The 25,930-nt window shown below is 38.9% G+C and overlaps 1 protein-coding gene across 1 annotated transcript; it reads right to left on the bottom strand.

Annotated features, from left to right (window-relative positions):
• Positions 1–2,449: 2,449 nt before the first annotated feature.
• Positions 2,450–24,041, bottom strand: zgc:113279 (uncharacterized protein LOC553749 homolog). Its single transcript, XM_036150089.1, has 11 exons — positions 23,710–24,041; positions 18,090–18,211; positions 17,566–17,590; positions 17,028–17,074; positions 16,744–16,885; positions 16,337–16,643; positions 10,882–10,987; positions 7,684–7,830; positions 7,243–7,303; positions 6,751–6,930; positions 2,450–3,646 (listed from the first exon to the last, which is right to left on the bottom strand). Exons 1-11 carry the CDS (start codon positions 23,837–23,839, stop codon positions 3,558–3,560), a joined length of 1,356 nt encoding a protein of 451 aa, XP_036005982.1. The 5' UTR covers positions 23,840–24,041; the 3' UTR covers positions 2,450–3,557.
• Positions 24,042–25,930: the final 1,889 nt, after the last annotated feature.

The raw sequence follows: 25,930 nt of genomic DNA, 5'->3' as shown, positions 1-25,930 counted from the left end.
TTCACTTGTCAGAGGTCATAATGATACGCCTGACTGGTGCAAATACAAAGTGCACCAGGTATAGATATATTCCTCAGGTGCCATAAGTGTTTAATCAATAAAAACAGAATGGAAACAAGTAAAATCAACCTATTTTATTTAATTTGAGCAAATAAATGACAATGTTTGCAGAAGCATGAGCAAAACATGGACATTAACATTGTAAACAAGCAAGTATTACAAAACATAATCTGATTTCCAATGTGCCCAACAACAACAACAAAAAACTTGTTTTCTGGCATCCAACTGGCAGGAGCTGCTTCAAACAGGTTGTTTCATATGGCGGTTGTATTCTTTATACGGCATCAGACTAGGATCATTATGGAGAGCAAAGCCTCTATAGCAGCTGCACATTGGTTTTTGGATCAGAGTCAAACAGGTTTGAAATACGATATGTGGTTTTGAAACCACCTGTGGCATTAGTTAATAACTCCTCAGTGATTTATGAAAGATTCTTAAATGTTGCAATAGAAATTCCAAAATACACTTGAAACAAAAAAGATTATCATGTTCACAATATAAACCAGAACAAGAGAAACTAAAAGGTGCATTTGTCCCTTGTCAAAATATGATTTAAAGAAAAGTACCCATAACCCATAACACCCTTCCTGATAAACAATGAAATAAAAATAAAAGAGTTTACAAACATGATATATATTTTTCTTTACATTTATAAGGTATGATTTAAAACTACAACATATCACCCCAGCAGAGCGGTAAGAATAGCACATAAACTAATCTGTTTAATAGTATAAACTTTAACAGATACAATGTTTAAACATAGATAACTAGTTTGTAGAACTGAAACAACTAAAGCTTTCCTTTTTGTGAGGTGGAGGTAGGTTAAAATGTCAATTCTAATAAAACACAGAATAGGAAAACAAATGACAAGAACTTATAGCTGAGAAACTGTCTCACTGTCTTGTCAGGTTTTATTTCATTCAGGTTTCTCTAAGACATTTTAAAAATCAAATGGTAAGGATTTCTAAAACAATAAATGTTTCAAAGAAGCATCACATAACATTAAATTACAGAGAAATACTCTTTATGAAACACCAGGGAAAAGACTGGCAACCTGAAAACTCCACACACATAAAGTGTTTTTTTTCTTTCTTTTTTTTTTTTTCATTGAGCGAATACATGGGAAATCAGTAAAGTGTAACTGGATTACTTTCCCAAGACAACTTACTACTTAATGTGCTCTAAACAACAATCCTTAAAAGATCCATCAAGTAAACTCCATCTTTTAGCATTTTTCTTTGATTTCATTGGCTTTCAATAGTGTGCTTTCCAAGTGAGAAAAGGTACATTTTGTACTTTTTCACCTGGTCTTTTGATGATACAGAGCCCCAATGTGATCCAAGTTGTTAAAATCAATGACCTGTATCTGTTTGAAAACACAAATTTGATGGTTTACATCTGTATTGTGATTGTGCCCCTCTAAACTCATTTTCCAGTAATGTTCAGGATGCTGCAGTCTCTATTGGTTTTCCTTGGAGGCTACAGATACCTTGCTCCAAACGAAGCCTGAATATTCTGCTCCAAAGAGGTTAATCGAGCGTCAAAACACACACACACCGTTCTCTAATGTTTTTTCCCCGCAGCCCTCTCCGGACCTGTGAAGTTGCCTATTTGGGCTCTAAAATAAGTACCATTGCCGCACTACAGACACAGTGTGTATAGCCAGCTGAAACATCCCTCCGCCTCATTATGCACTGGAGCGCATCCTGACATTGAAGCCGACGGGAGTAAAGGCAGAGGGAACAACTCTGCCTGTATTTTCTGCAGTTTACGGTTGCAATAACTGCTGAAAGTAGATTACGCGGTGCAGATCACCATTTTGAGCAGAGATTGGTTCTGAAGATGAGTTTTTACATGCTGATAACATTGTAGAAACCCAATGCATAAACCATACTTTAATGCTTACTAATTTGTTGTCTTTGTATTTGACAAACTAAAGCTGAATCACATTGCCAAGTGATCACAAGTACCCTGGAGTTACAGTGTCAGCACATGAAGCTGTGCTAAAAGTTCTCTTTCAAGGCATTAAGCTCCTGGCCCAGTTACAAGCAAAGTGTAAGACTGGAATGACCTGGACATTTTAAACCTTTTTTCCAGGCTTAAACTGTATGAATATGGATATAAACAGCATGCAAAAATATATGAAGAAATTATTGTTGTTGGTGTGAAAGCTCAGGATAAGATGTGTGTGTGAGAGAGTGAAAAAATTAATAAAACTTGTGATTTTATTCAAATGTAAAATTAGTATTACTTTATTTGTAAATGCTTAAAACCAAGTCTCTTTGTTTTTAAAAATTTTGCCATGAAATATTAATTTATTTACACATTTGTTTACACATTTTGTAAACATCAGGGCGTTATGATTAACGATTTAGCCATTATTGGCCAGAGTTTAACATTTTATGGCACCAGGATGTTTTCATTCCAATTCTGAAAAGTGCTTGAAAATAAAAAAATGTATTCTTTTGTACAAGTATGTTTTTACTAGTTTCATTTATTGCAAAATTGCATATTAAAATGCCCAAATAGCCTATTACACTTTCAGAAATGAAAAGATAAAATATGCAATTAATTTGCGATTAATCTCGAGTTAACTGTTCAAATTATGCGATTGATCGATTAAAAATTTTGATCATTTGACAGCACTAGTTTAGATGAATTTTACATATTTATAAGAAAAAATACTTGGATCTTCTCTGATGTTGAAAAGCTGTAGATTTGCAAGAGATAAATGGACTGTTTTCCTTGAATAGGCATAACTTTGCAATATTAAAACAAGGATATTCTTTGAAGGTGCAAAATCAGAAACATGTAAGCACAAACTTTGAAGTTTACCAAAATGGTAAAGTCAGACATTTGCAAAAGTGAGCTATCCAAATGAACATGACCAAAACTCTCTGGAAAAGCTGCTGTTATTGTTTGATGCGAGTTCTGCCTTATCTGTCACTCAGGCAAAACATTTTCTGCGAGTTAGGAAACCTAAGGTGCACTTGTGCTGCCTTCAGCCTTAAGGAAGTGGCTGTTTGAGATATGTAACAGCATATATACTATACATATAGCAGCTCATGCTCTAACAATAATGCAGTAAATGTGCATCTATCTATGTGATCTATGTCAATGACTTCAACTGATCTACAAATATTGTGTTACTGCACTTCCTTCTCATTCTGAACACATATATTAGAAAAGGCACAATCACACCACAGCATTTCCAATAATGGCACAGGATTTTACAATGGAGTCTTTAGGGACACAGTTGTTTAGAGACAACTTGTTACGTGACTGTAACAAACAATGGAAGTTTCACAGAAACCAGAGAACGTGCATCTAACTTTCTTGTGCAGGCATTAAATAAGTAACTGACTACGAGCCAGTTATCTTTAACGCCGCACAGCATAACAGATGCTTAACATACATAACATGCCTGAACTCATACTTGGATAGAGAGGATCAAAATATTTATGGTATCTCTAGCCAAATTCAAAGCATGAACAAACTCAGAACATTACTGTTGGGTTTACGAAATGCCCTGCAGGGCAAATCTGCTGGCTATGCAGCCAGCCATGAGCGCCATACTCCAGCTCCCCTGAAAAAAAAAAAACAGAAAAAAAAGGTAAAGGCTTAACATCTGCTGCGTGACACATGTAGATAACTATAACGAGTTAATGAGCCCTTTTAGTACTCCTGTGGGCTTCCTCCTCTGATGTAAATCTGCATGTGTGGCCAGCAACTAACTGTATGAAGTTGCCTAAAAAGGCAGAAGTTCTCTAAAAGAATTCTCAAGGTTTGTTACGAGAAGCTAACCTTGCTACATTGGAAAGTATCGGGAGCCAAACGTATGCTTTGCGAATTAATAGTGTGTGAATGTGTGCATGTGTTTTCCTGACAAACCGGTTCCAGTGCTAAAGGAGTACAGCTACTTGCTTAGGATCATTTTATTCTGTTTTCACCACTGAGACACTGACTATAGCACACAAAACTGGCCTTTTCTGGAGAACAACAGTCATTCTTAAAAGTGTTAGTTTTGCTTAGATGAATAAGCAAATTAATAAATGTACTTATTTCCACCACTTATTTTTTTTTTGCTTATTTAGATAAGGAAATAAACAACATAAATAAAAAAGTTAGATCATCACTAAGGGAACATGAGTTCCCAGGGTGATCAGTCTGCTGTTTGTCTCCACATTACTGCTGTGGGGCAGGGCCCCAAGCTTCAGCTGGTTCTGACTGCACAGGGTGACCGGCTGATCCACCTCCTGCCTGTATGCAGACTCGTCACCATCCTGGATCAGACCAGTGAAAGTGGTGTACGCTGCAAACTTCGGGAGTTTCACAGAAGGGTCTGCTTAAATGCACTCATTTGTGTACAGAGAGAAGAATGGGGAGAAAACACACAGCTCAGGGAGCTCCTATTAGCAGTGATGTATCAGACCATTTCAAATTGCTCCTGGATCGTTAGCTGAGAAGCTGTTTTTTTTTTGTTGTTTTTTTTAGCTTTTTGCTGTGGTTTCTCCTAACTGCCCTGACCCCCTTGGTCCGTTTTTTTTTTTTTTTTTTTTTTGCCTGCCCCGATGCTTTGTCTGTTCCGTGGTTTTACACAGCTTCCTCAGATGTGAACTATTGATTATTGTTTGTGGAAAAGTTATTGGTCTGCATACATGTTCTCTATCAGTTCTAAAACTGATATAAGAAGTGACTGTTTCAGCAAGCTCATTCAGATCTGTGGCTGAAGCTCAGTCCGTGCAATCAAAAAGGTTACAGGTCTTTAGTTTTTGTGCATAAGTTGGAATTAGATGAAGCAGACAGCGATCAGAAAGTCCCAAAGCAGTCCTGGTGACAGCATGATATGCGTCTGTTGAAGCTGTGTAACAGTGGTCTAGTATGATGTTGTTGTTTTTTTATCCCTGGTGGGACACTTAAAAGGCTGTCTGTATTGTAAAAGTTCATTAGAGAGGTTTTTATTGTGAACATTTCAAAAAACTGATGAGAGAGTCTGGGTGTCTCTCTCCAAGTTTGTTATCAGCTCAGCAAGCTGTTTTTCAGCTTCTGGTGTGCAGGCTTGTGGTAGGATGTAAACATGTGCGACATCTTATAAGAAATGACTCCAGGTGAACACTACATGTGTTCTGCAATACTGTGATATTAGGGCGCAGCAGATATGTGGAAGTCCAAGTTTTTAGAGAAGTAGTAGATTGTCTATTTTCTTAACCATGGAGCTGACATTAGCCTGGTGGAGTTTGGGCAAAGATTTGCAGAGTCCCAGTTACTGGAGCTTTACGAGCATGCCTGCCCGTTTATCTCATCTGTGGTAAACTCTACAGAGAGCAGATGCACCTCCATTCAAGATCTCAAAGAAGTTGGGGTGGTTAAAAATGGGGATAAGTCCTATGAATGAACTGTCTGATGTTTAGAATTAATCTTTAGTGAAAGTCACAGCAAAATGGTGGCAGATAGCACAGTAAACACACAAAGACCTGCAAAGTCAAAGTGAGCAAAGTAACAAGGCTGCCATCTGGGCGCCATCGTGAACACCATTAGTCTACTAAGCTGTTGGTCACACAGCTGTCTGGAGATTGATTGCCAACCTTGGAACCTTTGTTGCACGTTTTACCCTCCTTCTAAATTGTTAAAAACTGGTGTTACATCGTATAACATTGCCAGTCAACTTTATGAGTTTGTTTGTATGATGTGTTTGTTCCTATTAGCAGAACATTTCAATAGCAACTACATGTTGGAAAAACTGGTTGGCATTGTAAAGAATGTTCACAAATATTCTGTAAGACAGCCTTTATACATTATAATGATACTATGACAACTATTTCTAGGAATAATTTGACAAATAAAGAGATTCATGAGGAGAATCTGTTTACCTACAATATGATCCTGTATAGAAATTGTAAAGGAGGCTCAAACAGGAAGATGCATTTTGTGCAGATACAAACCACCAGGGCCTTAAAGGTATCTAGAGAATGGCTTGAGGAGATACAAGAAGGGTACAAAATGCTAATGAATTATTTATTTTAATCCTGTTTTTTAATTTTTTTTTATTTACAAATCAGAAGGTTTGTTGGCATGATAACAATTTTAAATGAAAACAGCGGGCATCAGTCAGTCCCTCAGCAACTTCAATATTTCAGCGATAGCTCCCACAGATTTTTATCCTTTTTAAGATGACTGTTATTGAAGGACACACACACTATGCAAAAATTGCCACTGTTAAAAAAGACTTGGCAAATAAATGGAGCTCTTTCAACCCTAGAGATGTTTGCTTTCATGTTAACAACTGGAAACTATTTTAACGAAGGAGCCTGATTTGAACCTATGGGGAAGTCATTGTATGGCCCGAGCAGAACTGAACGATTTCAGACTTGATCAGCTACACAAGAGACTCCAGGTTCCAGATGACTCAATAGAGCCAATATGTTAGTGTACAATATGTACAATATGTCTAATTGTGAAGACAGAACTGTAGCATTACCGGTTTTAAGGCACTACACTCATTGCTGTCCTGCTTTAGAACATTGTGTCTAAACACAGAGGATACCAATCAACAAGCAGAAACAGGTAAGTCATACAGGTGGTACATTCTTTAAACACACACACATAAATACAGGTTAGTTAACCTGTATTTATGTGTGTGTGTGTCAAGTGTTACAAGCTGCAAATTGTAAGCCTCATTTAGATCTATACCTGAAGCCGACTGGCGAGCAGCAGTATGCAGGTAGCTGTCCATCTGCAGGACACACTTAAGTGTCTCCATCAGGTGCTCCTGGCGCAGCGTGTGAAGTCTGCTGTGACGAGACATGCTGCAGGCCACCTCGCTCATGCTGCTCTTCAGAGCCACAGAAGCACACTGGAGGACGGTCATTCCTGGGAGCAAATGCAAGATCTGATGACTGTTGACGACTTTCACTGGTGCCTAAATCTGTTTATACTACCGAACCTAGGCAAATAAAAACATAGGCCCAATGGGAAAATATAAAAGTTATTTTTCTGGAGTTGTTAAGGACTTCTCTCATTATTTAGTCTGTCAGTTAATGGATTATTGAAGGGTTTAATGCATTTATGTTAACAATGATGATATCAAAGGTGATATCAGACACAGTTTTATATTATGCTCTGCTATACTTAGCCATCAGACCAGATTGTTTTAGCTATCATTAAAAATGGACTAGAACTTACCAGAGTTGTCTGTGGCTTCTATATCAATATACATGCCATCCATCATTCCTTGTTTTAAAACCTGGTAAAGGAAACAAGTTGAATACATAAAGTACAAGCAATGATCATATTAGTAATCCTATGAGGTAATGTAAAGAAGAACACAAATATAGGTTAGTTGAGCTAGAGACTGTTTTTCTCTAAAGAATTGGAAGATTCTGAAGTTAGAGAAAACCTTTACTACTCTGAAAGAATGTTAGCTCAAATCAGTTTGCTCTGACGTGTGCTTTGACAAAGTTTCCTGAGAGGAACGAAGGCGTATTTCTGTAATTTGTTGCTCCCCGTCTGTTGAGCCCATAAGCCCATCACTGTTTCTACCCTTTATAATACTGCAACAATACCTGGTACTGTGGTGGAGAAAAAAATGGAAAAGAAATAAAGCAAAATAACAAATCGTCTGACCTCTAATACTCTGATATAGCCGTTCTCGGCACTCAGGTGGAGGCAGGTCTTTCCCAGGTTGTTTTTCTCATTCACATTGGCTCCCAGTCGGATCAAATCTGCCACAATGAGGTGCTGGTTGCGCTTTGCCGCATAGAGGAGGGCAGTCTGTGAGTGGGAGCAGATTTGACATCATGTTGTTAGCACTGTGTGCAGGCTCAAGGCTAAACATCTGCACAAAGTGCAGTGCTGTAAAACACCTGTTAGCCCCCAACATTTTTCATCTGTTTGTTCTTTTTGTCTGACTTAAATGTTTCAAATCATCAAACAAATTTTAATATCAGACAAAGGGCACCTGAGTAAATATGAAATGTAAATGGGAATTTTATATTTACATTATTTATTTTAATAGACATTCCGATTTTTTTAATTTCAAAATCATTCTTATCATCATCATCATAATCAGTTCGTTTTAAATATGAGCAAAGAGCTATGTAAACAAAAGGGTAAAAATTGTATTGCTCAACAACTTAACTGGCTATTAGGCAATTACAAGTTGTTCCATCCTTGGCATTAAAAACTGCAATGAGTCTCTAACATTCGTCATCGCAGAAGTGTTTAAACCCATCTACATTGGAGGTTTTTAAAACACGGATAACCTGTTTAAAGTCATGCTACAACATCTCAGATTTGACACAGGGCTCACATTGAATACGGTGCAGGTTGCGGTCTTGATCCCGTTTTGGTTTTTCGTAAACCCCGACTCACATTGCTCCTGGGCCAGCTGCGGCTCCGGTTGCGCAATCGGCAGTGGCGAGAACAGAAATTAATGTGGTCCTTTCTGTGGCTATTCCTCATAAATGATTAAAAACAGCCCTAGTTTTCACTTTTTAGGGCATCACATGTTATCTGTGCGCTTAAATATCCTATTTCATCCTCCAAAAACTCCTCTGTTTTCTTGTGTTTCTGTGTCACCATTTTGTTTACACTAGTCAAGCTAGTTAAGTTGGTGCGGTGATTTTATTATAAAATTCACCAGAATGCTACTCTATCTAGTGCCCGACGTTTTCTGCTTTGCTGGTGAAATTCAGGAGCTTTATCCGGGGACCGCTACGGCGTCTGGTCAAACTTCCTTCTTGCGGAAATTTTTTGCAGCACCGCATGGCCTTGTGTAACTGGACCTGCAATTGCATGCAACTGATGTCAACACATTGATTTTTTTATTATTTGGGTTCCTTGTGGCGCCGCAGCCGCATTCAGTGTAAGCCTGGTGTAAATACACACTTTAATTAGACCACTCCAGGACCCTCTTATCAGTCACCGAATATTTTCCCAAAAGTCTCAGGGACCATCAAGATGTTTTTTCTTCGAAACCAGCCTTGTGATTTTTCTCAGCTGTTGCAGGAAAGCTGACTTGAGACGGCGCGGATCGGTCTTCTTCTGCGGCCAGGCCAACCTAAGAGGATAGCTGATCTGAAGTCGCCTACTGCAACCGGCTCAAAGAATCACAAGAGCAGCTACACCAGGGAAGCGGAGCGGAGGCACCACTTCCCATGCTCTGATCCCCTTTCACGGCCCTGAGAACTGCATGAAGGACCCCGGAGTCGCCTCCTCATGGCCACGTTTCGAGCTAGCCGCCTGTAGCTGGTCAGACAACCAGCCTTCACCCTCCCTGCTTCAACTGCTTCCAACTAGATGCCCAAAGTGAACCGAACTGACATGGAGGCCCAGACTGGTTTGGCAGAGAAATGAACAGGGAAAGTTAAATGGTTTATTTAAAATGGTTTCACAGTGTTTTTAAAGCTTGACTGAGCTTACAGGATAGCTCCCGCTAGCTTCTTTGAAACCAAGCGTTACGAATGAGTGTGTTTTTATGGTTATAACAAACTTTATTTTCATAAGGGTTTTATAAATTGATGGGATATTGATGCTTATGTTTTCCGGTCTGCTCATTACGACTGAATGCAGCTTTAGGCCTTTTAAAATTAGAGCTGAATGAATTAGAGCTAGCATAATGCTATTAGCTTCCCAAATAACATTTGTTCGACAACACAACTATGATACGTTTTAAACATAATGTTTATTTCTTTTCACTCTACCATTATTCAATAGTGCTATGAGCATTATAACCACATCAATATGGAACATTAATGTCAATTTAGTGGTGTTTTGTGTAAAGATTAACCCATTTAGCGACCAAACACTACAACGACCCCTAGCTTCCCAGATGAATAATTGCATTAATAAAATCAAGCGTGCTAAAGTTAAGGATTTTACTGAGCAAATCATTCTTTAAAATTTTATTTTCTCTGATAATGTTTTCTTTAACTCAAGATTTGCATTGTGAATGGGTTGAAACACATACCAAATGTTGTTCTGAATTAGTTCAAATATTTTAATCTCATTCCATATTCTTTAAGATTAACTTTGGTTCTTTAACCTAAAACTGCAGTGAGCCAGGATTCATTTAATCATTCTGATGATTTTCAACCATTTTATTTTGTCCTTTTGTTTCTTTTGTGTACATAGTTCCTTAGTTTCTTTTTATCTTCATTTTGCTTAGTAGTTTTAGTTAAGTTTCATTAGCCTCATAGAGAGGATTTGTTGATTGTAATATAGTGTTAATTCAGATAAACAGCATTCTATAGTGGTGTTCTCTGGATGTTAATTTCATTTTTGTTAATAAATTTTACATGTGTACAGAGTTTGCTGTTAAAAGAACCCCAGTGATCATATCATTCCTTTCAACTATTGTCTTGATATCAGCTGTTTGGCCACCACCCCTGTTTAATGCTGGGTGTTATCTGTTCGCAATAATGCCTTTTATTACTCCTCTCTCAAACTAATGGTCACTCTTCCCTGAAAGAGTGACCATTGGCCTGCAGATGTGCGTAAACCGCAGAATCTTTTGCTCTTCTGTGTTGATCTGTCCTTTTGGCCACCACTATGCAAAGGTACTGCTTTAATGCTTAGACTGAAGAAGTGTCTTAGAGAAGAGAAGAAACGTTCTAATAAAGAAGAACCTGTCCAGAGTACCTACTCAACTTTTTCTTTCTACTTGGATTATTGAGACATATCAGGATACTTTTCACTTTATGTTTTAGGTGATAGCCCATGTTTAAGTTTGGTGGCAAAGCCACAACAAAATAATATCAAAGTTTACAAAAATGCTAAATAAATAAATAAATAATGCATGTGTAATATGTGTGGGTAGTGTACCATTCCATCAGAATCTTTTAGGTCCAGACTCTTGATCAAAGCCATTCTTTGGGCAATGGCATACACCTTCGCTCTCTTTCCCACACACACAGCTCTATGTAGAAGTCTGGAGGAAGAAGCACAGACAGACTGAATAAAAAAAATGCATTTAAATATTTAATGAAATGAAAAGGATCACCAATTGAAATCTGGGTTATTATACACTTTATACTAGCATGACGAAAAAGGCTGCTGTCAGGATGATTCAAGTGCTGCCTGGGGTTGAATGATTTCATTTTCACCTCCCTGCCAACAGGATTTGATGTTGTTCTGATGACAGAAATAAAACTAAAAGTGAGTCTGACTTGTCTGCGGTCTTTTTTCACTTTTACATCCCTGTAACCTCTAGTGGTACTCAGTTATCACAGAGTGACGAAAGTGCCCTCAAATATATCTATTCATAGAGGAAGAAGTACAAGTCACAAGGCAGTAAATACGGATAAAGGCTTTGAGTGCAGAAATCCTGGGAAAAAAGCTGATGTAATATCAGAATATCAGATCTAATAGGCCATGGGGCATGCCAGAAAAAGTTGCTTAGAAAACGACTTTTGTTGAACATCTCTCAAAACTACAGAAGGATAGTTGATCTTAGGTAATTTGAGGGTGCTGATTCCAAAAATGCAATGTACCAGATGCTAAAGTTGCACATTATCCCTTTACGGGCCAAATCATGAGTGAAAATGCTAATTCTCAGTTTTTGCTCTTTACTCTAACATACCTGTCTACAAACCAAACAAATAGACATGTAAAAGACATTTAAGTGTTTCCTGATTTATACTGGAGGTTCCCCTTGAAAAAGTGAAATATTCTTATCATTTGACCAGTTTATTAACCCTTTAATGGATAGATGGATCAAAAAATATATATTTTTTATTTTTTAACCTCCTTATTGCAAACCCCTCATAATCAAATTAACTGAAAGAATAGCTAAATGGATGGTTTCTATTCCAAACATTGAATGTTCCAGTTGTTCTGGAACAACTATATATATATAATATATATATATATTATATATATATATATTATATATATAATATAATATATATATATATTATATCTATATATATATGTGTGGTGTAATATATGTTATGTGTATATTATGTTGTATGTATATATATATATCCTATATATGCTATATTATGTATAATATATATATATAATATATGAGTATATATATATATATATATATAATCTCATTAATTATCTATATACATACTATCTATATATATATGATCGTATATACTCTCATATCATATATATATATATATATTATATATATTATATAATAGTTGCCCTATGTCATCACACCTTCCGAGGAAGGAAGAGGGGGGGGGGAGCTAACTTGTCAGCTGCAAGAGAACATGACGATTTTATTTTGCAAGCACAATTCGGGTTCTGGGAAAGAAAAAAGAAAAAGAATGCATAATTCAATAGATCACTAGGAGACCACTGGATACATTTATCAACACTTCGAGAGATGTTGGCTGAGCTGATGCCCATGGCACGTCTGAATATGTTAATTTGGTGGAATCTTACCATGACCCTCACTGAAGCAGAGCCTAGCAGGCTTCAACAAGAGAAGGACTGGAATGTAGGCACTGAGGATCACAATGAAGTCCACAGTGAGGAAAAAATAAGTAGCTGTACTTGACAAACATTTTATGATGAGGCTGGAGTGAGCAGAAGTCCCAATTTGCGTGGGACTGTGCCACATTTTTCATTCCAGTTCCAGTGTCCCACAAACTGAAAGAATGTCCTTAATTTGACTGGATCAGGTTCTGAGAAGTCAAAAACTCATTGGACATGCACTGTTCTGAGATAAAGAAGGCAGAGCTGTAGCCCCGTTGTCTGGTGACGTCCTTGACCCTAATTTTATTATGCATCTTAGACACTTTCATTTATGACATTCTCACAACACACATATATTTAGGGCATTAAGGGAGGGGGGGGGGGGGCAGGTGGAGGCAGGTCTTTTTCACACCCCTGCTCTCCTATTGTTGGGGCCTGGAGGAGCGGGCCACCTGGTCAGGTGTCTTAACTGGCAGTGGACGTTGGGTCCGGGTGAGCCGGGACTGGGGCTGGTGCTTCTGCGCACTCCTGGAATATGGGGGGGGGGAGAAGGGGGGGCTAAGGTATGGAGGGCAGGTGTGAGGGTAGAAGCACCTCAGGGTTTGTGTGTGTGTGTGTGTGTGTGTGTGGGGGGGGGGGGTCTGGTTGGTTAGCCCGTTCAGTTTATGTTGGCCCGAAGCGTGGCCCGGGTAGGTCGGGTTGTGGTGCCCCCCCCATCTTGATGTTAGGGTTCACCTCCCAGGTCCGGGGGCTGGATACCTGTCTGGAGTGCCGGTGCCTGGATTTGGGAATATAGGATGTGTGTGTATGCAGCAGCGTCTCACCAGCTGCTCGTGAGGTGCACACCAGGACACTTGTAAAATAAAATAAAAATGATTTTGATGCATACAGAATATTAAGGAAACTACATCAAAGTAAAGAAAATGCTGCTACAAAGACTGGGGAACAGTTTCTAACTGGAGGAGTCCAGAGAAAGGGGATCCTCTAAGAGCTTTTTGTAAAGTTTACCAAAGTTATTTTTCAGTTTCACACGGAGAAGAGTTGCACAAGAAAAAATACAGCTGAAAACGCCTCCTGCCGAACTATGGGCTCATTTTACTCATAGTCAAAAATACCTACTAGACACACAAGGTTCACAAGCCCTTAAACAATATTTAACCTTGAAAAAGTTTAATAATGTGTTTCTATTAAGTTTTAAAAAAGTGTTGATCTTTAAAAGCTAGCAACATGTTTTTCCTGATATAATTAGAACACTTTTTAATTTTTTTTAAAGCTTAATATCCAATTCATCCATTAATGTTCTATCTATTGATCTGTCTAGAGATAGATTAAGGTAATGTGCAATCTGACATGTAATTGTACATCCATATCAAAGAGCAGGCCCTCACATTTCAAGTTCGCACAAGGCCTCACACCCTACCTGCAACGGTCCTGGCTGTAGTTCATGTGACACCAACTGTAAGATTGCTCTGCCCACGCAGAAGGTAGATATAACCTCCAACAACAAAGACGTTGTTGATAGCGGTGATAGTGAAGCCCACAGCGCTACCATTGGCATTTTTTCATTATCTACTAACATTAAGGCAAGGAAGACGGGGACTTTTTCTTCAAAAGAGTCGTCCATCAAGTCAGTAACATTATTTCAAGGTAACCACGGATTAATTGATGTAAACATATACCCGACTTAAATATGTTAGTAACTCAAGATAGTTACTGCAGGCTGCAGTAGATGTTTTAATGCTGCCATCAAGCTATCTATGCAAATAATTTAGTGTGAAATTCATTAATTAAGACTGTACAGTTTAGATTACGCTAAATAATAAATGTTTACTGCAAAATTAGTGTCTTGTTATCTGATCATAGCTGACACTCAACTTATAGTTGCAACATACACTACCATTCAAAAGCTTGGACTCACCTTCTCATTCAATTAACCTGGCCCGACAGGTTGATAATGTGTAGCACTCCGTTCTGCACATTGTCAGTCTGGTCCTATCTAATTCATTTGGGGAAAGGAGAGACATTCAGCAGAACTCTCTGACCTGATTGGGAGAAGCGACACCTAGTGCCCGCCTTCCAGCCGTGATTGGTTTTAGCCAAACACGGTATCAACTTAAAATGGAAGCAGCAGACGTCATGAGAAACCACAAGAATGTAAGCTAGTCAAGGCACTTCTTGCTGTTCTTCTTTCAAAGATGAAGTTGTGGAATCTTAGAAAACAGATGTGATACCAGCAGCTACACGTGTGTCCTTCTGCGCTGCCATGTTTATGTTGGTTCAGCTGTGGGCTCATCAGCTCTTGCTTTCATCACACCGTATGTCCTGCCTTAAACCACAATACTGTAACGTGATTGGCCCAAACTGTTTTTGGTTTGCATACAAACGGTTGATGCGGGGAGCGGTACAAGATGGATTCTTGTGTGTGTGTGAATGCACAAATACTGCAGAAATACCTCTTACAGGCAAGGTTATCATTCAGTTGTTTGTCTTTAGTTTTATTACTACCTGTGGGAACTCTTTCAAGACAGTTGAACAAATATTTCAGGTGGCTGACCTCATGAAGCCCATTGAGAGAAGGCCAAGAGTGACCAAAATAGTAATCAAAACAAAGGGGCGGTTGAGGCAAAAGGCCTGCAGCTCCTGTGGGTAAGGGCCGTTTCACCTTGGGACAAATTGTGATTGCTGATTGGTCAGTTACTGACGAGCATCCAAAATTAATTGACAGGCAGCCACATGTAAACTGCAGTAAGAGGTGGTTCTACAAAGCCCTTACTCAGATGGACTGAAAACATATGCACGATACACTTTTCAGAGTTTTGTCTTATAACAAAATAAAGGATTACTTTGTTTTGGGTTAAAATTATGCAGTCCTTTGCTTTGGTCGACTACAGAAAATCCTGAGAAAATAACTTGAAGTCAGTAATAGACAAAATGTGTATAAAGGAGCAATAAGCGAAATTTCATTATTTCTGATAGAACTAAAAATTAGGTTTGTGAAGAACTAAAGGTATCTTTTTAGAGGGAATTAGGTATGACATCACACACCGTCTCTTTGTGTTGTTCTCCAGTCTCTTGTTTTCAAAGCTGGGCGTGGGCCATGTGAATAGCTGCCACTCAGGGTATATCTCCTCACTCCCCTTAAAATGCTACCACCATGTTCACCCGCAGACGATCAGCAGCCGTTATTACCACAAAAAACAACAATCTTTGGCAAAGAGGTGGTCAGATAAGGAAAGAGACAACATGAAGTCAAATGTTTGTTTTTGTTGGTGTTACAGTCTTGTTAGACTTGTGTTGCTATGTTGATTTGATTCAGTGTGATGTGACAATTGTGGCATGTGGGTTAATTGCTGGAGTTTGACCAGTGATGGGCCAGAGGTTACCGTTTTGTGAGACTAGTAGCCGGTGGCCAGCTAACACAGTTAGCGTTGTTTAATGTAGCCCAGCGTGGTATGCCACACATCTTGTTTTGGTCGACAGACAGTGCTTAATAGCCCACCTAATAGTGAAATTTTGCTTATTGAATAGGTGAAGTGAACTCATGGTAAACCTACAAAACAATTTCCCCATAGCTAAATCAATGAGAAATAGCAAGGTTTGAGTTCAGAAGATAAACTAGTCGACAGATACAAATGCAGTTTACTTCGATGACTGTGATTGGATGACATGGGTGCCATCTCTACTACTTGAACAACGAGAGTCAGTAAATATTACTATCAGGTTATTTAGGTATTTTGCTAAATATTTGAAGCCTATATATTTAATTTACAGAGCCAGTATTACCCCTGTAAAAAGTGAGCACAAGACTTTTCTCCTTCCAGACAGTAACAGTGTGCATCGTACTTACGTCCTGCCATGCTCGTCAGTGGTCAGCAGTTCAGCATCTGAGACTGCCTTCCACCACTCCTCCTCTTTCTGCAGCTGTGTCCAGAAGAAAGCAGAGCTGTTTGGATCCCAGTTGTTCTTTAGCTTGAACCAGTCGTCCTCTTTGTCGCCATAAAGTTGCCTATCGCTGACCCCAGAGGGCTGGAGGTCGAAGAACATGCAGTCAGAACGGGCCCACGCTGCATCGTATTCTGAGGTGCTCGGAGAGTAGATCGTGTAGGATTCTGGGCTGGGAATGATTTCCTCATATCTATCACCACCACCTACGTCTACAGGGGAAAACACATGGGAATATAAAGTTGCTGTTTAACTTCCAGGAATGATTTCAGAGAGGCAGAATATGTATGTGATATGTTTAAGAAGTGTTACCGGTTGGAGACTGATTAGGATAGGCTGTGAAATCAGAAGGGGATGGATTTTGGGAGAGGGAAGTGCAGCCAGTTCTAAGATCCTCCTCCAGCACCTCTAGGATGGTTGCCAGCTCCTCCAGGCTTTTAACAGGGCATTGTCCCTAAAAAGTAAAGAAAAACAATCAAAGCACTTATTAACTAGGAGTCATCCTTATCATGATGTGAAGCTCAGCATTCCATCAATATCTCATCCATGGAGAAACCCTCAGGGAGCAGCGATATATTTTATTTTTCTACACGCACCCTGGTGGGTTTGTTTCTTGAGCGAGCCCTGGCACGTTTCATGTTTCCTGTAGATGAGAGAAGTAAACCTCAGTGAGAGATTAAATAACAAAACATTCAAAATGTGGAACAACACATTTATCCTGCACATGACATATCATTGCTTTCTTCAATTATTTTTGCTTTTGTTTGGGTACATTTGGTTTCAAGCAATGTGCAGCACCTCGCAATAGTATTCATTCTCTTTCAGCTTTTGCCCCTTACGTTATTCTACAAAAACAAACCCCAATGTACAAAGTAGCAAACAGTAGTTAAATGAAAAGAAAATGTCATGTTCTTTACTGACAAGTGCAACCAATGCCTTGACAAAACTTTAAAGTGAGTCAAGCTGTGTGTGACATGATCTCAGTTTAAAGGCAAATTTGGTCATCTGACAAAAAGAATGCCTCTTTACATATTTCTCTTTTTACATACTTTGTACATACTTATTTAAGAACAGTTATTGGAGTAGCTTTGGTCTTTGGGATAGAATACAAAGTACTGATACCACTTCACTTACCAGAGCCTTTCTTCGAGCCCCTCTCCTACATTCACGCAAGGGGTTTGTGGAGAGAAAAAAACAAAAAAACGTTTTGTCAATTAAAATATATTTAAAATCCTGCTTGGACGTAGACAATTGAACATAGTAATATGATTGAACTTCAACAACCACAGCTTTGAATTATATGGGTTTGATGCCTGGAAACTAACTGCACAACAATAACGACCTGAGGGTAGAGGAAGACAGGATTAAGCCGTCATCTTCTAAGGAGCTGTTGCTCATCTGTCACTGTCAAGTGATTCATTTGTTTCATAATAACTTCTGAAAATTGCTGCCAAAAAAAATTCTGAGTCAGATCTACTGTAAACGTTTTCTTTTTCTACTGAAGAAGATTATTATCTCATTACATTCAACACATTCTATTTACACTCTGAATAAAAAGGACCAAAAAGGATTTTAGGAGATCAATAAGATGTTGACAGATCAGATACTCCATAATTTAGCCACATTCAAAAAGATGAAGAAAAAAAAAAAGGATTTACATTAAAGTCGTCAGGCTCCACGCCTTTGGGAACTCGAATGTTCTTTAGCAGATCCCTCACTGGCATTCTGACGCGGACTCCGACGTAAACCTTCTCGCCGCCATACATGGAACATCTATTGCCTGAAGGAAAAACAGAAAGCAATAAGCTTGTCTGACAGGATGAAACAGTTCTCAGTGTAAGGACATCGGGTGTTCAATATTTCTTTTTTGGCCCGGAGGAGATCTCCTCCAGCTCCACACACCTGGGAAGGACCCACTGACTAAAAAATGCACAGCTAACTTTTATACCTCTTAATGGGCAAAGAAATATGAATGATATCAGCTGGTTCTTGTTTTATTAGTCAGTTCTTGTTTTTCATCTAATTCCATGCGAAAAACTTCTCGTAGATCTGTCTTCTTTAGTAATATATACATAAATGGTTACATGTCCCTTACACGTATAATATTACTTATTTGTATTTGGATTCAGCTTCAGTCAGAGCACTACTTTCCAGCCATTCCTTCACAAGTTCCACCTCAGTAAATACAAAGCCTGTCCTAGTACAAACACCTTGTCAGTTGGAGGCTTTATATTTCGAATGTACAGCAGGATCGGTTAAAGGACATGTTGTACTTAAGCATTCTGTTTTCGTTCAAAAGTTCGAGTGTCCAGGTTCGAGCTCGGGAAAATGAACAGAACAAGTCCCTAGAAGTTGGAAAACCGAAGTGCAATGAAGTTGTAATATACAGTGTGTTCAGATTTTAAACCTCTGTCATTCTTCCCCTTAAATTATACCTTTTTCTTTATAACTAACAGACAAACAACTATACCGTTTGCCTTGCTGGCAGAATGTTGGAGCCCACAAAACATACCTGTCTGCCAAGTCTGAGTGCTGGACATGTTAGAAAATTCAGTTTATTTCACGTGTTTGACGTGACTGTTGGTTCATTTTACAATGACTTTTTTTTTGTCAAAATCACACACTCTTGGGCGAAGAAGGTAATGATTATTCCCTCCTTGCCCCTGATGGATCTCTACTGCCAATCTGCACACCGACCCGTGCTCTGATCTCTGACTACTGTTCTCGCCTAAACACCCTGCTAAATATACCTCCCCCTGCCTCCTTGTCAGTGACTGTGGCCTGTTTATTGGCTACGCCCTTGGATTTTGGATGCGATTTGTGGAGTTGCTCTGTGTGACACCTCTGACATAAAAGCACACAGACTGAGGAGTGCTAAAAGGTTTGTCAGTCTTTATACGCCCTGTCCCCAATATCAGCAGTGGCGGATACAGGCGGGGGCACGGGGGGTGCGCGCACCCCCTTTTGGAGACCAAAATAATTTTTTTTAGAGCGGGTGGGCATTGGGCGGAAGCTGTACTGTTTTTTTCTTTTTTAACCTTGGAGTGGCCATCGGTTTATTAGTACTATCTTTGATGTGTCACTCTAACAATTCAACCAATCAAATCAACGACTGAAGGCAACATGCTAGCCAATCACAGCTAGGGGCAGGTTGCTTGGTCATACAAATAGCCCTCAGAGAGAAGCCGCGGCTCGGCTGTGGTCACCGTCAGTGTCGGTAGTGCGGGATGGATATTCGGTCTGATTACAAGAAGAGACAAAGAAGCAAGCGAGAACGAGCTGGAAGCAGCGCTATTAATTTTTGTTTGAAACGTCAGAATTGAAGTCAACACTGGAGTAAACATTGACGCTAGGAGGGTTAGCTAGACAGCTAGGAGGGTTAGCTAAGACAGCTAGGAGGGTTAGCTAGAGAGCTAGGAGGGTTAGCTAAGACAGCTAGGAGGGTTAGCTAAAGAGCTAGGAGGGTTAGCTAGAGAGCTAGGAGGGTTAGCTAAGACAGCTAGGAGGGTTAGCTAGAGAGCTAGGAGGGTTAGCTAAGACAGCTAGGAGGGTTAGCTAGAGAGCTAGGAGCACCAGGAGCAGAACAAAGCAGTAAAACTGCCAAAATGAAGAAACTTGGGTTACTTCAGGCAGAAGGAAACTCTGCTTTGTTCTGATCCTTGTTCTCCTAGCTGCTGTAATTAAAGAACCTCTTCTAGTATGAATTTTTACTTCAATATTCAGCCTTACACCAGCGCTCATGTTTATCAGCGTGTAGCTGATGCTTGACTTTTGAGTCAAGACACAGCTCTACAGGTTGCTGTATCTCACTGTTAGTTACCACCCAATGCCAGCATAAAACCTGCCCAACTTAAAAGAAAAAAAACAAGCCCAAATCTCAAGTTCTCTTATGTTAAAAGCACAGTATTAAACACATGAGAACATACAGCAATGTAAACAAAATGTACAATCAGACAACCAAATAACACACAAGATCACTTTAACAATCATGATATATCAACTGAAAAAAAACTTTTATCAATAGCTTTCCAACATGAGTAATAAATCTATCTTAATATAAACGTAATTTCTCTTACAGAGTATAGCTCAATCAAACATTTCTCTTTCACACAGCCATGACATATTTTTAAGTTGATCAGTAGAACTCAAACCCTCTTGGGGCGTTTACATTGACCAATACAATTTCATAGTGACAATTGATTAACCATTATTCTTTTCTTGTTTTATTATAACAATATTATTGATTATAGCTATTATTCATTGATGATGTCAGATTAGACTCATTAAAAAATAAATTGACCAGTAAAATGAGTTTAATGAGATGGTATTTTATTAAAAGGGTTTTAGTTTTCTTTCAGACATAGACAACTATTTTGATATATATATCGTTAGTAATTCGTTCTAAAAGCCCAACAAATATGAAAAGCTTCCCAAATTTTTACAACCTGCCCATAAGCTATTTTAGTTCCAGCTCATTGTGTTCAAAAGAAGCCTAATTGGGTGGAAACCTGCCTAATTTGGTAACACTGAATATACTATTTCTTTTTGTTTGTTAGATTTATTTAGATTTTGGGATTTTATTGAGAGTTAAATGAGAGTTTCTTAGTTTATTTTATTGAGAGTTTTTTTTACTGAGAGTTTCTTAGCACTGTAGGAGTTGTCACAGAGCCACTGTTCACCCTGAAGCATGTAAAATGCTTTTTTTTTTTTAAAAGTGTTTCCCCCTGAAAAATGTAACGCCCCCCCCCTGTAATTTGGTTCTGCAGCCGGGTCTGTCCGAGCATGAATTTGAATTGCTCACAGCTCAGATTCCGCATTATTAAAACGTGACGCGATTAAAACTATTTCCAAGCAACTTGCATATGATGAACGATAAGAGTGAGAAAGAGATCTTTACGTTACATAAAGATGATCTACCATCAGGATCAACATTCAGGCAGGAAATTAAGTTGTGGCACACAAAGTGGTCATCATCAGTGGAAAAACTCAGCTCTCTCCCTGAAATTCTAAGGATAACAAATATGAAGTGTTACCCAAACATTTCTATGATTCGTCACCTTCTGTCAGTTATACCTTTTACGAGTGCTTCTGTGGAACGTGCTAACTCAGGCCTTAAAGCAGTGAAAACTTTGCTAAGGTCGACTATGGGACAGGAAAGGTTTGTGGCTTTGCTACTTATGTATGTCCACAAGGACATTCATTTAGACATCAACAAAATCATAGACATATTTGCACAGAAGCATCCCAGAAGGTTGACATTAATAAACCCATTATCATCATCAGCAAAAAAGTTGAAGGTGTTGTAGAAAAGAAGAATATTCTTTGTCAAGTCTTACTGTTCTATTATAGCTTTATGGCCTAATTTCACCATACATGTTCATTGGTTTAACTTACTTTAAAGTTTTTTTTCTCTCAACATAGTTTACCTTGTTAAAATATATTCAAAACTCCTTTATCACTTGAACCATACCAAACTGTGTCCTTGGGTCTTTTTTAAGTCATTTTACGAAATAAATATTTCTGGAAATAAAGAAAATCTTTGTTTGATTAATTGTTGACAAGCATATTTTTTTCTTCAAACTACTTTTTAACCTTGTGCATGCTGTAAAAACTAAGAAATTTTGGCTTAAAAATCCTTTTTCAATTACAATAATGTAATCATGCTAATTCCATTTATGTTCATCCATTAAAGTGATTATCAATTCAAAACCCCTTAGATGAATAGCTAGGGTAGTGTGAAAGAGTAAAGATGGCATTCTTTGGTCGTTTAGCCTCACATTGTCTTGACATGAACTTAGGATTTTGAAAAATCCTGGATCCGCCCCTGATCAGGTTGTTTTCCAGGGTCTCTAGCTTTTTACCCGCTTTGATGCCATCATAGCCCATTCATTCCACATCCGATTCACTGCCCAGCAGGTTAGTAAAACCGATCATTTCATGCACACACTTTCACCAACCTGTTCTTTCTCCCCACAGAGCTATGAGTGGTGATACAAGCCTTAAAGCTGTTCTCTGATCAATAATTCTCCTTTACCTATGGCATCACTGGTTCAAAACAATTTATTTAAATAATGCAGTAGCTGGTATCCACCTTTACGTTTGATATATATACATGAATTAAGAGTTTTGAATTAAAGGTACAGTGGACGATCTTTGTCGCCTTTGAGTTCTGAGGGGATCATCTTATCTATTGGTTGTCCCACAGGCCAATCGTTGTAAAACGCTCACATCAATGTGCCAGGGTGCGTGCGTTTTCCTTCCTTGTTATTTTCCGCTTGCTGGTTGCGAATGAGCACTTCTAGTGTTTAGCTTTGGTGTTAGCTTTTCACTGTAGCTACGCTGCTCTCACCGTAGACTTTGAACATGGCTGAGAGTCGCAAAAAGCAAACAGCGTACAAGTTTATCAGAAGAAGAGGAAGGCCTCAGTAGAAAGAAAAAAGACCAGAGTGGATATGGGAGATTTTTTCCCGTGATTCCTCAGAGGAGCGGATGAGAAGGTAAGATGGTACTGAGCATGAGCAGTTATTCAGAAAGAGACTCTGGCGTTTCTTACCAACATTTCTGGAAAAACTATTAACCAAATAAATTATCTTGTTCTACTGAAACCCCAGGTCAGAGTTAGCTGTTACAAAGTGTCGGATGGCTTTTGAAGCGTAATTCCTCTTGGCTACAATTAATTGCGGAATGAGAAGATAATCAATTATTAGCCAACACCTGAAGCTTTGAAAATAAGAATAGGTTGTTTCAATGACTCATAATCAGTGTGACAACCAAAACCAGTCCACATACTAGTTACCCTGATCACACATCCATTGATCCCACTAGTTTTCCAACTGTTGACAAGGACATGGTTGTGTTGGGTTTGTCATTTCCACATCCAATTTCTGACCTCAGGGGTAAATGGAACCATGGCTTAATCAGTCAGCAGCACTCATTGCTGTTACTGTTGTCTACTACTTACAGATACAGTTCATTAGCTTTCATTTAATCTGCGAGGGAGTAGAACCTCAGTTTCCTGAGTACCAGTAATGGCAGCCCAGGCACTGCCTATCATACTTTTAAAAACAGTTTGAGAACCATTGAAGTACGACCAATAGACCAACCTGCTGTTCACTCATATAAGAACATTAGGGCCATATTTAAACTGTACTGCTGACCACTTCAGTTCTAAGAAATTCAACTACAATTAATTGACTGAATTTAATTAATTGCATTGTTTACCCTAAACCAGACATAGTTCCTACGTAAAAGTAATTTTAACCAACATATCATCCCTACCTTTGTTCCAGCCGGTCTTTTTGCAGGGAGTCACATTTGGGATAGGTGTACCTTGCTCAGCTGGTGGCTGCTCTAGTGGAGGGCACAGCCCAGCTTCTGGAGGCTCCTTCCTTTTGTAGACTCCTCTCATCTCCTGGAGCTACTGGGGAACAGATGTATCGCATAAGCAAAGACCAACTGGAAGTTTTTATTGTCGTCCACAGCTGAAGATATGAGCAGAAACAAAGCAGTTTCTGTCCCCAGGCTTCACTTCGACCTGCTACTGCGTCCCCAGCCGGAGCCGACAGCCGGAGCTGAGTTGCTGCCTGTAATGATCTGCGCTATGACTACGACTTGAATGCTGCTGAGGCAAAAGCCTCCATTTGATTTTAAACGGCAGAGAAGAGGTGTTGAGAGAAAGGGGCGGATCCACATTCCGAGCACTTTAGCTGGCAGGTAAATGCTGACGGGCAGGTGATGATGGGATGACACTTCTTACTGGTCGGAGGTGTTTACAAACCATTTTCACCGAGTTGGGGTTAGTCACAAGTCCCAAATGAAGGAAATACATATTTTTTTCATGTGATCAACATGAGATCTGCACAGTTAACAGTTGTATTTTAGGCTTTTAAAATTTAATTAAACATGCAAACAACTGTTATGAGCTACTTTCACTTTATACATGGGAGAAAAGGTAATATTTATCGCATCAGAAAAAGAGTTTGGTTTTATTTTAAAAACACATTAAAAAGCAACACATGTTGAAAGAAAAGGCAATCTGGACAACAATGCAAAATAATTAAACTACATACATTAATATCCAACCCTGCATTAGAATGTGGAAGAAATCCACACCATCTATGCATTAAGGGCTTCCACCTGTATGTTACTATTTAAAAATACCCACTCAGGCACTTTACATGTGCTGGGGCTGCTCTCCTGATTAGTGCTCTTTGGCCCAGTTTTAGAAAAACAGGCATAGAGGGTACAGAGGTGAACACAATGCAGAGCCCGCTCTTCATTCTGATGGACAGGATGAACTGGTGCTCTAATCTAGCACTCCGCCAGTTCAAAGGCTCATTTGTATGGGTTACAAGCTGCTTTGCCAAAACCTTTTCATATACCAGCATTGAACAGCTTCCTTTTTGGCAGCAAAAGTGGGACCAATACACTATTAGCCATGGGGTCTTAATGTTTTGCATGAACAGTGTACATATACAGTCATCTAAATCTTTTAAGATGTTCCTCTGGCCTGGTTACCTTCTCAGTAGTGATCCTGTTTTGTTGCAGCTGAGAGTTTCTTGTTGCGACATGCAGAAAGGGTTCGTTTGACAGCTCACAAATCAGGAAAGTCTGTGAAAAACATTTTTACAACTGCAGATTCCAAGACTGTGGGAAAGAGTAATGGCCGGCAAACAGTACACTATGGTGTTATGTATTTAAAATCAAATGAAGAAGTAAATTCCTTTGCTTTACTTTAGTAATGTGTGTGTGTGTGTGTGTGTGTGTGTGTGTGTGTGTGTGTGTGTGTGTGTGTGTGTGTGTGTGTGTGTGTGCGTGCGTGCGTGCGCGAGCAGGAGCAATATCTTTTTAGTTATTTGATTTTTTTTTTTTTAGATTATATTTCTAATATCGGCCATAGGTGTAATTTGGGATAGATAATAGAGTGATTTATGTAATAGATTTTTTTTTCCTGACGTAATCTTGGATCAAAAAGCTATCACTTCTGAAGAAGATATAATTGCAAATTTGTATTCAGACGTATGTTTGTCTTTTTCCAATGAGCAATGCATCATAGAATGCATAAAATGTCCGAAACCTCCTGTATGGACTTGAAATATGGCAGTGCCCTGTGACTGGCTGCAGATGGGGCCCCTCTCTTGTGGGGAAGTACTGTCCTGCAAAGTAGGCAGTGATCTTTTTTTTAATCTAAAAGTTGTATTTAGAGACATATTCTTTTTCCTTTTTCCATCTGAGCGCACTGACTTCTGGTTACAAGAACTTCAAAATAAGGTACATGACATCAGCATAACCCAACTCATTGATATTAATGAAAATGTTCAGAGAGAAGAAAGCGCACACTTTGTAGTTAATTTTCGGATGGCTGTAGGTCATATTTGACTAGACTCATCCATATGCATTTCCGCATTATTGCATTATGGATTATTTAAAACTTGTGTAACTCTTTACTGCTTTAAGAAAAATAAATGATAAACAAAAAACCTGATTAGATATTTCCATA

Source organism: Fundulus heteroclitus, chromosome 18 (genome assembly GCF_011125445.2).
Source record: "Fundulus heteroclitus isolate FHET01 chromosome 18, MU-UCD_Fhet_4.1, whole genome shotgun sequence".
NCBI lineage: Eukaryota > Metazoa > Chordata > Actinopteri > Cyprinodontiformes > Fundulidae > Fundulus > Fundulus heteroclitus.
This window is presented reverse-complemented; position numbering and strand designations above follow the sequence as displayed.